Below are 14,490 nucleotides of genomic sequence, written 5' to 3'. Positions count from 1 at the left end.
CAACCTCCCATCTCAGGTTCTTGGATAGCTAGGATTTCAAGCACAAGCCACTGCTACAAGGCTTACCATACAGCTGCTCCCATACAGCTACAGGTAGCTATACGATTTCTCCTAGACAACAGCCTAGTTTATCACTGGCTGCATCCACTCCCACTGGGTGAAGATTCTGCTCTATCATTGGATAGCCAGCATTCACAGGATGATCTAATTAAATTCCCTGTATCAAACAACAATGGAAGAAATGGACTCTATAGAAGTTGTTTTTACATGAGAAGGAAAATGATTCAAATTTTAAACTTTGCAGTAAACGAATTCATTCTAATCCCAGCAATAATATTTTCAATGATTAAACAATATAAAAATTTGTCCAACACACACACAGGCACACACACACACATGCACCTGCACACACACACACACACAAAAGTACCTCAATCTTTAGAAATTACAGCATATCTGAATTTGAAAAAAATTCCAGGGCTGAATACACACACTTTTCCCACATATATTACTAGAATCTTATCTGCTTTGAAAAACTATTCACTGTCTAATCAGCCACTGAATGCTTTCTGACCACTGGCAATCCTTGTCAATGAAAGGGAGAATGGACATTTAGAAAGAACTTTATTATTCTTCAGGAGCAAGAAAGGGAACACAGTTGGGTAGCATGATGATAAAATACAAATGATCACTTCCAGGGTTTGGATCTTCACTCGTGTGTAAAAGTAATAAAAGAGCACGATGTTGTTGGAACAATAGAAGAAGACAAAGCAGCTGACCAGCAGCAGGATGGTGTGTGTGGCCTTGTTCTCAGGCGCTGGCTGGGAGGCCAGGCTGGGACTGTGGAGGTGCTGAGTTCTCTGGTGGTGTTGGTAGAGGAGTTTCACCATGTGGAGGCTGGTGGAGATCATGAGGATTACAAACACAAGATCCCAAACTAATAAGACACAGATGTAATGCCCTGGTGTACTGCCTTCCATCTGTAGAGAGTGACAATATGCATTGGAAAAGCCAGAGCCAACAAGAGTGAAATTGCTTGTGGCTTTCAAATCTGTAATGACTGGGACGTAGATGGCCATATTGATGACCCAGAAGAAGAGGAAAGAAGGGAAAATCCACAGTGAGGACTTGGATTTCAGCCACACCCACTGGGCCTGGACAGAGCTGATGGTGATGGCCTGAAACACACTGAGGAGTGAGGTGGTGCAGATGGAAAGCCCCCGGGTGACTCTGGAGAGGAACACGACAGCCTTGCAGCCCACATCATCCAGAAAACGCTGAACTCGAAAGGATGCCATGATATTTGGCAGAAGTGTGAGGGGGAGGTTCAGGATGTTGACCAGAGTCAGGTGCATGAAGATGGCGTCGATGGGCTTCTTCAGATGAGGCTGGACTAAAAACGTGTAGAGATAGAGCAGGGAGAGCAGGGAGTTGCCCATAACGCCGACACACAGCTGAGCTATGAGGAAAATCCCCCATACAGATGCACCCAGAAACGTCGTGAATGGCGTTTGTGATGTTTGATGGTTGGAGGAGCCAGCCATTCCACATAGGAAAGACAAATGAGTTTCACAGATTACCGACCCATTCTAGTTGGAGCTTCAGGAAGAATAGGAGGAAGATGACATTCAGTGTCAGGCCAGGGGTGGCAATTCTGACAAGGGATTGCAAGGAATTGTGAACTTCTTAGACAATAGAGGTGGCTGAGCTTGTAAGAGTGAATCCGTGGCTCCCAGCGTGGGTCCTGTGCCTTCGCTAGGAGAAGGTGGCTCTGTGTGACAGATAAATTTGCATGCTATAAGAGTTTTCTATGATCCTCACAGATTGCAGTGTGTGTGTGTGTCTGTGTGTGTGTGTGTGTGTGTGTGTGTGTGTCTAATGAGTATGTGAAGTATTTGGTCTTCATCTCAAGTCCTGAATGCTGTCTCTGAGGGTTGTTTTTTTCTGTTTAAGGCTAATAGCCAAATCTCTGTAATAATTAATTTCTTTGTCAGTCGTGGACATAAACTCTAGACTTAGGTGCCGTTCCTAACCTCTTCAGCTGAAGATTAGCTCTCTAGTACTTTATCCACACTGTCACTTACAGTTTTCTGCTGATTCACTGGTGAAAAGAGCCTCATGCAGTTTTGCTCCTAGGCTGGCTTTGAACTGCAATCTTCAGCTCTCAGCCTCTTAAGAAGCCAGGATTACTGGCGTGAGTCACCACTGCCTAGCTTCCCTATGTCTTTGGAGTTGTCAATCTAAGTCTCAAAGACTCTCCCTCCTGCGCTAGCTTTTAATCACGATCCTTAGATCTCTACATCTTGAGTCCCTAGGATTACAGACATGAGCCAACAGTTTCCAGCTACAACCTCTCATTTGAAAACACATCTCCCTTTGTGAGAAAGTAAGGTACCAATCTTGAATTCAGATTTTGGTACCAAACAATATGTACTTAGCATCATACAAAAAAATTTCTAGATGCATTGCTGCCAGGAGTGGAATTCCAAGTGGGGGAAATTCTGGGTAAAAAACAAAATAAGCTTCAAAGGAGAAGTATGTCAAACATGCCTGATGTGAAACTATTTTCATGCACTTCCTACAACTCAATGAAGCATTGTTTTAATCTGCTATTATAATAGCATGGTGTTAATAAGAAATGCAGTCAAATAGTGTTATCACCTTGATCACACCCATAATAATCATGTCAAGAAAATGATAGCACCGGAAAGACTGTAACATTACAGTCTGTCACATTGTAGAATTGATAAGACAGAAGAAAGTCACGTGTAGGTTGGTGACAGTGGCTTTCACACACAATCTTAATTACTCAGCAGATTACATCCAACCGTGTTTGGGGTTTGAATCCAACCTGAATAGGGAAGTCTGACTCTTGTCCCTCAGAGACTACCAAAGATGGAGCAAGTGAGCTTGGCTCAAGAGATAGCTTCCTACCTTGAGCACAAGTCCTAAAGGATAATTCCCAAGCCCTGAATCAATCCTCAGGACAGACAAAAGTATCTAAATCAATAAAAGCCAATCAGATTTCACTCCTTAAATTATCAATAAAAAACATAAAGTCATTCCAGTGTTATTGCAGAGAAAGTTATTTGAACAAGCATTTTTATTTCTAGGCTCCCTGATGAAAGCATTGCTTCAAGGCCATTCCCTATCACAGAAAGTACAGCATGGAGGAGAGCAAAGCTGGGTAAAGAGGATCATGAAGTCGTTTGACCTCTTCCTACCTCATGGGCTTCTCACCGCTGAGATCTCCACAATTCTGCACACGAGAGCAGCTTCCCTGCAGCCTCCTGGCATTCTGCCTAGTCTGCTCTGCCCAGCCCCTTATGTGTCATAGGCTCAGGGTGACCAGGTCTCTCCCAGTGGACATCAGTCACTGTCTCCTGCTGTCTGGATGGCCTTGTTTCCTGGGCTTCAGTCTGATGGCCCCAGAGAGACACAAACCACTTTCAAGGTCCATAGGAACCTCGTAGACATCATGTCAAGTTTGTTAATTAAAAGTTAAGCCTGTTACCACTTCAAGATGTGTTGATGTGTTTTCTCCCAGTCAAACACAGGAGAAAGTAAACTTCAGGACACAGCTGGTTATGAAAAGTTTTGCTCATGGTCCTGCATACATCCTGAGCTGTGGGTGGGATCCATAGTGCTCTCTGCCTTCCCCACTTGGGCCTGGACATGCGGTGATCATGAATGAGTTCTGGGCCTACAGAGCATGGCATGTGGTAGACAGGGTTGGAGTTTCCCAAGGCCCCTCAGACCAAAGGTCCTCCTTCTAAACACACAGGAGTGCTAGCAGGCTTTCACCTTTCTAAATCTCTGGAAAGCTGGGATTAATGGTTCACACCTGTAAGGGGCTGAGATCTGAGGATCAAGGTTTAACCCAGTCCAGGCACAAAAGGACCAGAGACACTTATCTCCAATTAACCTCTAGAAAATGAGAAGTGGGGTTTGGCTCAAGTGTAGCCTTGAGCTGAAGAGCTCAGGCACAGCACCCAGGCCTAGTTCAAGCCCCATGACCCGAAGACAAGAAGGAGAACAAGAAGAAGAGAAGAAGAAGGAGAGAAAGAGGAAGAAGGAGAAGGAGAAGGAGAAGGAGAAGAAGAAGAAGAGGAGGAGGAGGAGGAGGAGGAGGAGGAAGAGGAAGAGGAAGAGGAGGAAGAGGAGGAGGAGGAGGCAAGAAGAAAATGAGAAAATGAGGAAGACAGTATGAAGCTAAAGGAATAGGAAATATATTTAACAGCATCCTAGCAAAGAACTTCCCAAACATCAAAAATGGTAGGCCCTTTCAATACAAGAAGCCTTTATAACCAAAACAGACCAGGCCAGAGGGGATATCTCACCAGCGCATTATAATCTGTATAGGATCAACAGAGACCCAAGGAAAGGATCCTTAAAGTGTTAAGGGAGAAAAGTTCCCTCACCTATGAAGGAACCCAATCAAAAGAACTACAGATCTCTCAGCAGAGACTATGAAAGAAGAAGAACCTTGAATGAAGTCTGCCCCACACTAAAGACCAATAACTATCAACCAAGTATAGAGAATTCAGGTAACGTCCCCTTTGTAACTGAGGAAAAAAGAAAAAACTTCCACAACAAAGAGAAATTAAAACTATATATCTCCACCAAAGCAGCATTACAAGAGATACTTAAAAATACCCTTAATGTTGAAAAACCACAAAGGGCGAGCAGTTTCGCCTAGTGGTCAAGTGCTTGCCTAGCATGCACGAAGACCTGGATTCTCTTCCTCAGTATACATATACATGGAAAATAAAAGTGAGAAGTGGTAGAGTTCTAGCTCCTTTATGTAATTGAGTAAAATATTAAGGATACATGGTCCAACAGTAATGCCAAGGAGAAGCAACATTAGGGGTTCCTCCTGAAGCCAGTACGATCTTCTCAAAGCAGAGGTTATGAATCTCTGATTGTTAGATAATAAGGAGACTTAGACACAAAACCACGCAGACAGCCAGGTACAAGGACAAAAGAAGTTTAATGCTAGGAAAGGGATTGGCAGACCTCCCACCACATAGGCGAGCACGTGGGGAGAAGCACCTGCTATTGTTTAGGGTGACCTATATAACGTGTGGGGATGGGGACAGGCTTGCTACCTGACATGCTCATGGACTGATCCCCTCAGGTGACCTAAAGGATGGGTAAGGTGTAGGGGTACCTTGCTGGCCTGCATGGTGATAGCTCAGGCCCAGAGGGCTGTCCAAGGCCAAGGGGGTTGGTAGCTAATTATATTGAATGGGCCTCATGTTGCCTAGGGAACAAGCAGGCTGTGCTGTGAGAGAGGGGACCCAGGGCCCCTACAATCACCATCACTGATAATCCCAGATGTCTCACCTCTAGGCCTTTCAGCACTGAGTGGAGAATTCCACTCAGCCAGCCAGATGACCAGGATTGCTGCATAAAAACAACAGACCCTTCCCAGAGCCATACAGAGGCCTCCCTCTGAGAAAGATCCAACCCCTTTCTGAACTGGAGGGCTACCTCCTCAGCTAGTGAGTCTACCCGATGTTCTAAAAGGAAGATGGGGTCTTCTAAGAAACACAAATCTCAATCCCTTGTTCAGTAAGTTAACTGAGATTCTGATCTCCAATAATCAGTGAGTCTGTGCTGCGGTAGCAACACCTAGACCAACAAAAAAAGGAATGTTTTTTTCCCCCGCCATGCTGCAGTCTGTTATCTCCCAATCAAATGATCTGGGTGGAGTGGCATTTCTTATCTTTAGGGGGGCCTCAAAATGGGCCCTAGGCACCATGTCTTTGGGGTTGCTGGTTCTGGGTCCTGTGTCCCAGTGGTCATGGTATTAGCAGCATAGTCCAAGTTTGGTTTTGTGACCTTTCTAACCTGGGTGTGGTTGATCCACGGCCAAAGCCTGATCACTTTGACAACCGTAGGATCACGGGGTTGGGTCCCTGTAAACCTGGGCTGAGGGCCTCATGTCACAGTGAAGGATCTGGTCCACCTGGGCTTGAGGGTTGAGCTCTGGTGATGGTGAATCCACCCCTGGGTGCAGGGCAGCAGAGGGCATGATTTTTCAGTGTCTGCAGGGGATGAGCAACCAAATGATAAATGTGCCCCAAAGTCAACCACAAGGCCCATGAAGACTGGATTAAGTGGTGGTTGGTATTATCAGCCTACTCAGCTCCCTGAGTTTTGGAAAGAGTGGGGGAGATCTACCATACATACAACCAATTTTATTTATAAGCTCCAATTTCAACACATATTCATACTATTTGCTACATACACAAACCTTTCTGGGATTTATCTTCCTTTCTTTCAGCAAACATTTTAAGTCAGTCCTTACTTTTTAATTTAAATCATTTCTTATCCAATTTTTTTCCAGTTCCTTTCTTTATTATCTATCTATCCATCCATCCATCCATCTATCTATTCACCACAGCCCTCATTTGCACTTAGCATCTCTCACCTCTAGGCCTTTCAGTAGTGGATGGAGAATTCCCCTCACCAGCCAGAGGCACAAGGATTTCTGCAAAAATTAGTTGGTATAGTCTTCTTACTTCATTACTTCATTTCCTCCTTACATGAAATCATACTATTGAATTTTTGCCTGAGCTTTTCTCTCCTGTGACTTCAGGTGTCTCCAGAAGTTCAAGTTGGTTCCATATGTCTAGTATTCATATAGTCAGGAGACTTGGAACTTAGCACAGAAAGGATGTCCCTTGACCAAGGATTTAGTTCCGGTAGAATCAAAGCAATCTCCTATCAGGAATCAGCAGCAGGGAGGTAGAGCCAGGCAGGACAGGATGTGTAGTAGCAGTCATGTCTCTGCAGCTCAGGGAATGTCACACCTTCTGCTGGCTTCCTGCAAATTTCTGCACAGACTTATTAAAGAAGCTTAACCTAGAGCCTGACTTTAGTGAAACCTCTGAGTGATTTCCTGGTTGTTTCTCCTGAATGCACTGGTTTTCGCAGGCTGGCACCCCAGTGATTTTTAGTAGACCCCAAAGTAACTTACCGGGGTGACACTCTGTAGTAACTAGATTTATTTTAAATAAGGCTAGTATTTCCTAGGCAGGCCTAGGGGACCTGAGCTTGTAGTCATTTCTCATGAGTACATTCTCCACACTTGTACACTGTTATCACTGTTTACCATGCCTCTAATGTATGGTGCCTCCTTTCTGAAGATGACTCTGGTCCCTTGATCTTAAGGAGGTTATGGTCATAGATCCATCTTCTGTAACTTCTTCAAGCTGACTCAGGAGCGTTGACTTTACACTTAGCCAGGGGCCCTAAAAGCTTAAACTATTTTACCAACAGATTTCCAGGATTAGATATCAGGAGCAATAATTCACTCCAAACTGGAGATCATATACAACATTTAACAACTGCACAGAACTTTCCTTTGGCTACAATGGTGTAGCTTGCTTAGCACTTGTTTGCATAGGCATTTTCTTGATTGTCTGGGGAACTTGATCTCTGTGGCCTGGACAGCCTAAGGTAGCTCGGCAGGCCTTTAGACAGAACTCAATGGGATCATGACCTCAGGTCCACAAACTTCCTTTCCTAAACAGATGTGCAGCTCAAAATTCACTGCCAGTTAGGACTTTGAATAGATACCGGTGGCGGGGCTGTTAGGATTTAACCTATTTACCCCATTTGACAAACTTAGCTTTTTTTTTTCTTTACTCATTATTACAAACGACCAGCAAATGTGCAGTTATGAGGTAGACACACATGGGTATTACAAAGGCATGTTTACAAACTATTTTTTTTTGGTGGGTCATGGGGCTTGAACTCTGGGCCTGGGCATTGTCCCTGAGCTCTTCAGCTCATGGCTTCTACCCTACCCCTTGAGCCACAAGCCACTTCCCATTTTCTGGTGGTTATTTGGAGATAAGAGTCCTCCGGTCTTTAGTGCCTGGGGGGCTTTGAACCGTGATCCTCAGACCTCAGCTTCCTGAGTAGTTAGGATTATAGGTGTAAGCCACCCTGTCTGGCTTTACAAACTATTTTTTATGACCTCCTTAATTTTGAAAGGCCAAACAAACACAAGCGACTTAGAAATCTGACACCATTTCTGCCATCCAAGCATTGGCTTACTGCTTCTGGATGCTCCATTGCTTTTTCCCAGAGGTGTTTTTTCCATGTTGGGCTAAAAGCACCTTTGGCATTTCCCTTGCTTGCTGGACTTGACCTTGGGGGTCTGGGCACTGTCCCTCAGCTCTCCAGCTCAAGGCTAGCACTCTGCCTCCTCGAGCTCCAAAGCCACTCTGCCTCACCACCACTCTGTTGGTAGAGATCACAATCTCACAGGGACTTTGTGCTCCCAGACTGGCTTCGAACTGCAGTTTTCAAATGAAATTAGTCATTTTAAGAAGGCTGCTTTAGGGGCCAGGAGTTTGGCCTAGTGGTTAAAGTGCTTGCCTAGCATGCACGAAGACCCGGGTTCAATTCTTCTGCACCACATACATAGAAAAACTCCGGAAGTGGTGCTGAGGCTCAAGTGGTAGAGCTCTAGCCTTGAGAAAGTCCAAGGACAGTGCTCAGGCCCTGAACTCAAGCCCAAGACTGGCAAAAAAACCCTAAAACCAAAACCAAAAAAACCCAAGAAGGCTGCTTTACTCCAATTAAAAACAACAAGGTGGTCAACACATTGTTTTTAAGCATGGTCTTACCAGGAACTTGTTAAGGACCAAAGTCACATTTGACAAACTTGTAAGAATCATCTGTCTCTCTCTGCAATTGGTACAGAAAATCTACAAGGCAAACTGGGATAACAATGAAAGAATCATTTTGGACAGCTCTCCTTTAATCCACTTTGAAACAAACATTTAGGACAATCTCACTTCCCAATTTTATCCAAAAACCCATTTCTATTTTTTTTTCAAAACTCTTACTTTAACACTTCACATTTCAGCCTTTATTTGCCTTTGAATTACTCTTTAGGCTCTAGGCACCCCACTTTGCCTACAGGCCTCCTTTACAAAGAGGCATTTTCCCCCCAGTCTGAATTACTCTGGCTAGAACTCCAATAACAGTTTGAACCCAAATAACAGTCTTTCCTTAATGCAAGAATTGCAAACATCATCACTGTACCAAAAATCCAGACATAGCATCTTTCTGCTTTTTCTAAAATACATGCAATTACAAAATAGCATTGAAACCAAATTACAAGTAGATAAGCTTTTAAACATTCCTTTTAAAGCCTGTTTCCAGTTTAATGCATTTTAAGGGGCAATTTCAGAAATACCAATCACATCACACACTTTACCATCAGGTTTTCAGTGTCAGTCTGCATGGAAGAGAGACAGGTTGAAGATGAGCTATCTGGCAGCTCCCACAGATTGGCATCTACCCAGATGGACTTAGTTGAACAGCTTTTCTGTGAGCTTACCCTCTTCCACCATGTGGGAAGTTTCCCTAGAGCCTGTCCCACCATGGAAACCAGAGTTGCACCTTTGCCAGTTCACCTTTCACCCCCAAAGATAGGCACAAAAGCCTATCCTACGTTTTCCCTCCTTTCTCCTGGCACTAGATTAGATAAACAGTTTTAGACAGACAGGTAAAGTTTCTGACACTGATAAACTTTTATATTTCAATTTCCAATACCTATCTTCAAATTTAGTCAAGGGAAATAAATCCCAAATTCCCTGATGCCTGTTTTCTAACCTGGATAACTTGATTTCAAGGTAAACAACCTTATGCCTTATAATACCAGATTTTTAAACGCTAATTACAGAATCCTTAAAAAAATTTAAGTAGTTCCTCTTTAAAACAATGCAATAATTCTTTGAAACATTTGTAACACTAAACCTACTCATTTTGTTCTTGGAGTTTAGACTTAAATTTACCCAGTTACCCTTTTGTGTTTCAAGTATAAACTCACCCTTGTTTTAAACAGCGTTGTGACAGTTTAATCTCGAACATGTTCACACACACACACACACATATTCATATCACAATGATCTTAAAGCATGCAAAATTAGTATCAGTGGCAAGAGCTATTTTTGCCAAACTTACTCTTGCTGACTTTAAGGTAAAACTTTTTTACGAAGCACTATGCAAGGTATTTTATTTCCAGGACTTATCTGCTAGCAAGATAACATACCATAACGAAACACCTTCACCTGGAGCTAGGAAAAGAGGGGATTTGCCTATAGCTAATCCCTTAGCCCAGTAAGTGGCCTGACTGTCCCTTGCCAATTCTAGCCAGCCTTTCACAACCTTTGATCTGTTAAGTTTAGCTAACTGTTTGAACCAAGCCCTCAGCCACTTGTATGCTCCTAACTGCCTTCTTGCAGAAGGGACACACAGCTCATGGCAAGCTCAGATTTCCCACAAAGAGACACAAGCCCAACAGAACTAGACACAAGACCAGGACATACACAGAAAAAGCCAGCTGAGAGGGGGCCTCCAGATTTGGGATTCCCAGATGCAGAAAAACATATACACATAAAACAGGACAGAGACACACAGACTTACAGGGGCAGAAGGAGGAAGGTGAGGGTAAGGTGGAGATGGGTGTTCCCTAGGGAGGGGGCACAGCTTCCTCTTGAGACAAAACTAGAACTTGGCCTCCGTCTTTGCACTGTGGGTGTCTTGAGGGTATGGGGTAGCTAGGACCATTCCAGAGACAGGCAGCTGGATTTTCTTCAGCCAGGTAGAGGATTCATCTCTGAGAAGGCACCAAGCCACGATGGAGGGTGCCTGGTTGGGGTGTCCTGGGAAAGAGAAAACCCGCCTCTGGACAGTGTAGATTAGGGGAAGGGACAAAGCTGTCAGAGTTTCAATCCACAACAAAGTTAAGCCATTCAAGAGGTTAAAAGGTATCCAGTTTACCAGGATACACTCGGTCTCTTCATTCCAAAGCCATTTTCTTAAAATGAAGTTGAATTAAGACATTTTCTCATTCCAAACACAACGAATAAAGCAGAGACACAAAGTAAAACCAGCAGTACCAGGACTGAGTGGCAAAAATGGGGAAAGTTCCTGGACCAGATTCCCGATCAGCAATGTCGAAGCAGACCAGAGAGATCAAGGGGTGTCCCCCAGGGAGAATCCTCTAAGTCAGAGTGGTTCACCGCGTCGAGCTTTTCACACGTCTTCAGATGTGCACCCACCAGAACTTCCGGAGGGTTACACACTTCCCGCTCACCAAAGGTAACATGTGCAGAAGAGATTCAGCCCTGAAACATGCAGACACGATGATTCTCAAGGTGGCCCTTTACTAATTGGCCTGAGTTGGGGTCTTCACACCATCCATCCCAGACGAGCCCCCAACTAAATGAAGTGGGATCCAGAGGGGGACGATCGGCACGTTAGAAGTTCATTGACAAGGGAAGGAGCCTGGAAGCCAGGGCTATACCCCAAGATGGGGATCTCAGAGCCAGCCCTGATGTGTACAAGCAGGAGGTTTTTAAAGAAGGCCAGCAAACATGCTGGGGGTTCACAACTATAAATTCCATACTTCTTTATCTATAATCAGGATGTACCTGGTTGTGGCACCAGGATGTCTCAAGATACAGTTTGAGTCTGGGTAAAGGAAAGGCAGGGGAAAGGGTCTGGCTAAACAGTGGCAGAGGGGAACAGGGAGAAGGGAAAGGCTCTAAGCCACAGGCCCTGATTTCCACAATTGCATTACAACAATAAATTTTCCACAGTACAAAAATCATACATTTTTCATTTTACCACATTACACTATCACTTGAGCTCCACTTCGGGTTTTCTGGTGGTTAATTGGATAGAAGAGTCTCAGGGACTTTGGGGCTCCAGGTGGCTTTGAACGCCAATCCTCTCATCTTAGCCTCCCAAATAGGTAGGATTACAGGCAGGAGCCACTGGTGCCTGACCTTTATCTCTACTTTTTCTTCATTTCTTTTATGTGTTTTATTTTCTAAGTTTCCAGTCCTGGGTTAGACGTTTGGGCCTGGTTGCCATTTCTTTTCCAAGTCTAACCCTCTGCCACTAGAGCCACTGCACTACGTCTGGCTATTTATGTGAATAATTAAAGTAAGAGTCTCACAGACTCTTATAGCCAGGGGCCTGAGAACTGCAACCTCCCATCTCAGGTTCTTGGATAGCTAGGATTTCAAGCACAAGCCACTGCTACAAGGCTTACCATACAGCTGCTCCCATACAGCTACAGGTAGCTATACGATTTCTCCTAGACAACAGCCTAGTTTATCACTGGCTGCATCCACTCCCACTTGGTGGAGATTCTGCTCTAACATTGGATAGCCAGCATTCACAGGATGATCTAATTAAATTCCCTGTAGCAAACAACAATGGAAGAAATGGACTCTATAGAAGTTGTTTTTACATGAGAAGGAAAATGATTCAAATTTTAAATTTTACAGTAAACGAATTCATTCTAATCCCAGCAATAATATTTTCAATGATTAAACAATATAAAAGTTTGTCCAACACACACATAGGCACACACACACACATGCACCTGCACACACACACACACACACACACACACACACAAAAGTACCTCAATCTTTAGAAATTACAGCATATCTGAATTTGAAAAAAATTCCAGGGCTGAATACACACACTTTTCCCATGTATATTACTAGAATCTTATCTGCTTTGAAAAACTATTCACTGTCTAATCAGCCATTGAAGGCTTTCTGACCACTGGCAATCCTTGTCAATGAAAGGGAGAATGGACATTTAGAAAGAATTTTATTATTCTTCAGGAGCAAGAAAGGGAACACAGTTGGGTAGCATGATGATAAAATACAAATGATCACTTCCAGGGTTTGGATCTTCACTCGTGTGTAAAAGTAATAAAAGAGCACGATGTTGTTGGAACAATAGAAGAAGACAAAGCAGCTGACCAGCAGCAGGATGGTGTGTGTGGCCTTGTTCTCAGGCGCTGGCTGGGAGGCCAGGCTGGGACTGTGGAGGTGCTGAGTTCTCTGGTGGTGTTGGTAGAGGAGTTTCACCATGTGGAGGCTGGTGGAGACCATGAGGATTACAAACACAAGATCCCAAACTAATAAGACACAGATGTAATGCCCTGGTGTACTGCCTTCCATCTGTAGAGAGTGACAATATGCATTGGAAAACCCAGAGCCAACAAGAGTGAAATTGCTTGTGGCTTTCAAATCTGTAATGACTGGGACATAGATGGCCATATTGATGACCCAGAAGAAGAAGAAAGAAGGGAAAATCCACAGTGAGGACTTGGATGTCAGCCACACCCACTGGGCCTGGACAGAGCTGATGGTGATGGCCTGAAACACACTGAGGAGTGAGGTGGTGCAGATGGAAAGCCCCCGGGTGACTCTGAAGAGGAACATGATGGCCTTGCAGCCCACATCATCCAAAAAACGCTGAACTCCGAAGGATGCCATGATATTTGGCAGAAGTGTGAGGGGGAGGTTCAGGATGTTGACCAGAGTCAGGTGCATGAAGATGGCGTCGATGGGCTTCTTCAGATGAGGCTGGACTAACAACGTGTAGAGAAAGAGCAGGGAGAGCAGGGAGTTGCCCATGACACCGACACACAGCTGAGCTATGAGGAAAATCCCCCACACAGATGCACCTGCAAACATCGTGAATGGCGTTTCTGATGTTTGACGGTTGGAGCAGCCACCCAGTCCATATAGGAAAGACAAATGAGCTTCACAGATTACCGACCCATTCTAGTTGGAGCTTCAGGAAGAATAGGAGGAAGATGACATTCAGTGTCAGGTCCAGGGGTGGCACTTCTGACAAGGGATTGCAAGGAATTGTGAACTTCTTAGACAATAGAGGTGGCTGAGCTTGTAAGAGTGAATCCGTGGCTCCCAGCGTGGGTCCTGTGCCTTTGCTAGGAGAACGGTGGCTCTGTGTGACAGATAAATTTGCATGCTATAAGAGTTTTGTATGTGGCCAGGAGTTGGCCTAATGGTTAAAGTGCTTACCTTGCATGCCCGAAGACCCAGGTTCGATTCCTTGGTACTACATACATAGAAAAAAGCCAGAAGTGGTACCGAGGCTCAAGTGGTAGAAGAGCTCTAGCCTTGAGAAAGTCCAAGGACAGTGCACAGGCCCTGAGCTCAACCACAGGACTGGCAGAAACAAAAAAGAGTTTTCTGTGATCCTCGCAGATTGTAGTGTGTGTGTGTTCGTGTGTGTGTCTAATGAGTATGTGAAGTATTTGGTCTTGATCTCAAGTCCTGAATGCTATCTCTGAGGGTTTTTTTTTTTTTTGGTTGTTCAAGAGTAAGAGCGATACCTCTGTATTAATTAGTTTCTTTGTCAGTTGTGGACATAAACTCTAGACTTGGGTGCTGTCCCTAAGCTCTTCAGCTTAAGATTAGCTCTCTAGCACTTTATCCACACTGTCACTTCCAGCTTTCTGGTGATTAACTGAAGAAAAGAGTCTCATGAACTTTTGTTCCTAGGCTGGCTTTGAACTGCAATCTTCAGCTCTCAGCCTCTTAAGAAGCCAGGATTACTGGCGTGAGCCTGGCTTCCCTATGTCTTTGGAGTTGTCAATCTAAGTCTCACAGACTCTCCCTCCTG

General features: G+C 44.3%; 2 protein-coding genes across 2 annotated transcripts; both read right to left on the bottom strand.

Annotated features, from left to right (window-relative positions):
- Positions 1-551: 551 nt before the first annotated feature.
- Positions 552-1,456, bottom strand: LOC150043617 (vomeronasal type-1 receptor 40-like). Its single transcript, XM_090322502.1, has one exon. The coding sequence runs from the start codon at positions 1,437-1,439 to the stop codon at positions 552-554; it is 888 nt and encodes a 295-aa protein (XP_090178628.1). The 5' UTR covers positions 1,440-1,456.
- An 11,131-nt stretch (positions 1,457-12,587) lies between these two features.
- On the bottom strand, positions 12,588-13,535 carry LOC150043616 (vomeronasal type-1 receptor 40-like). The gene has a single exon (XM_090322501.1). It carries the CDS (start codon positions 13,533-13,535, stop codon positions 12,588-12,590), a length of 948 nt encoding a protein of 315 aa, XP_090178627.1.
- Positions 13,536-14,490: the final 955 nt, after the last annotated feature.

This window comes from Megascapheus bottae, chromosome 31 (genome assembly GCF_031878675.1).
Source record: "Megascapheus bottae isolate mThoBot1 chromosome 31, mThoBot2.hap1, whole genome shotgun sequence".
NCBI classification, from domain to species: Eukaryota; Metazoa; Chordata; class Mammalia; order Rodentia; family Geomyidae; genus Megascapheus; species Megascapheus bottae.
The sequence above is the reverse complement of the archived record's forward strand: the minus strand, read 5'-3'. Positions and strand labels throughout refer to the sequence as shown.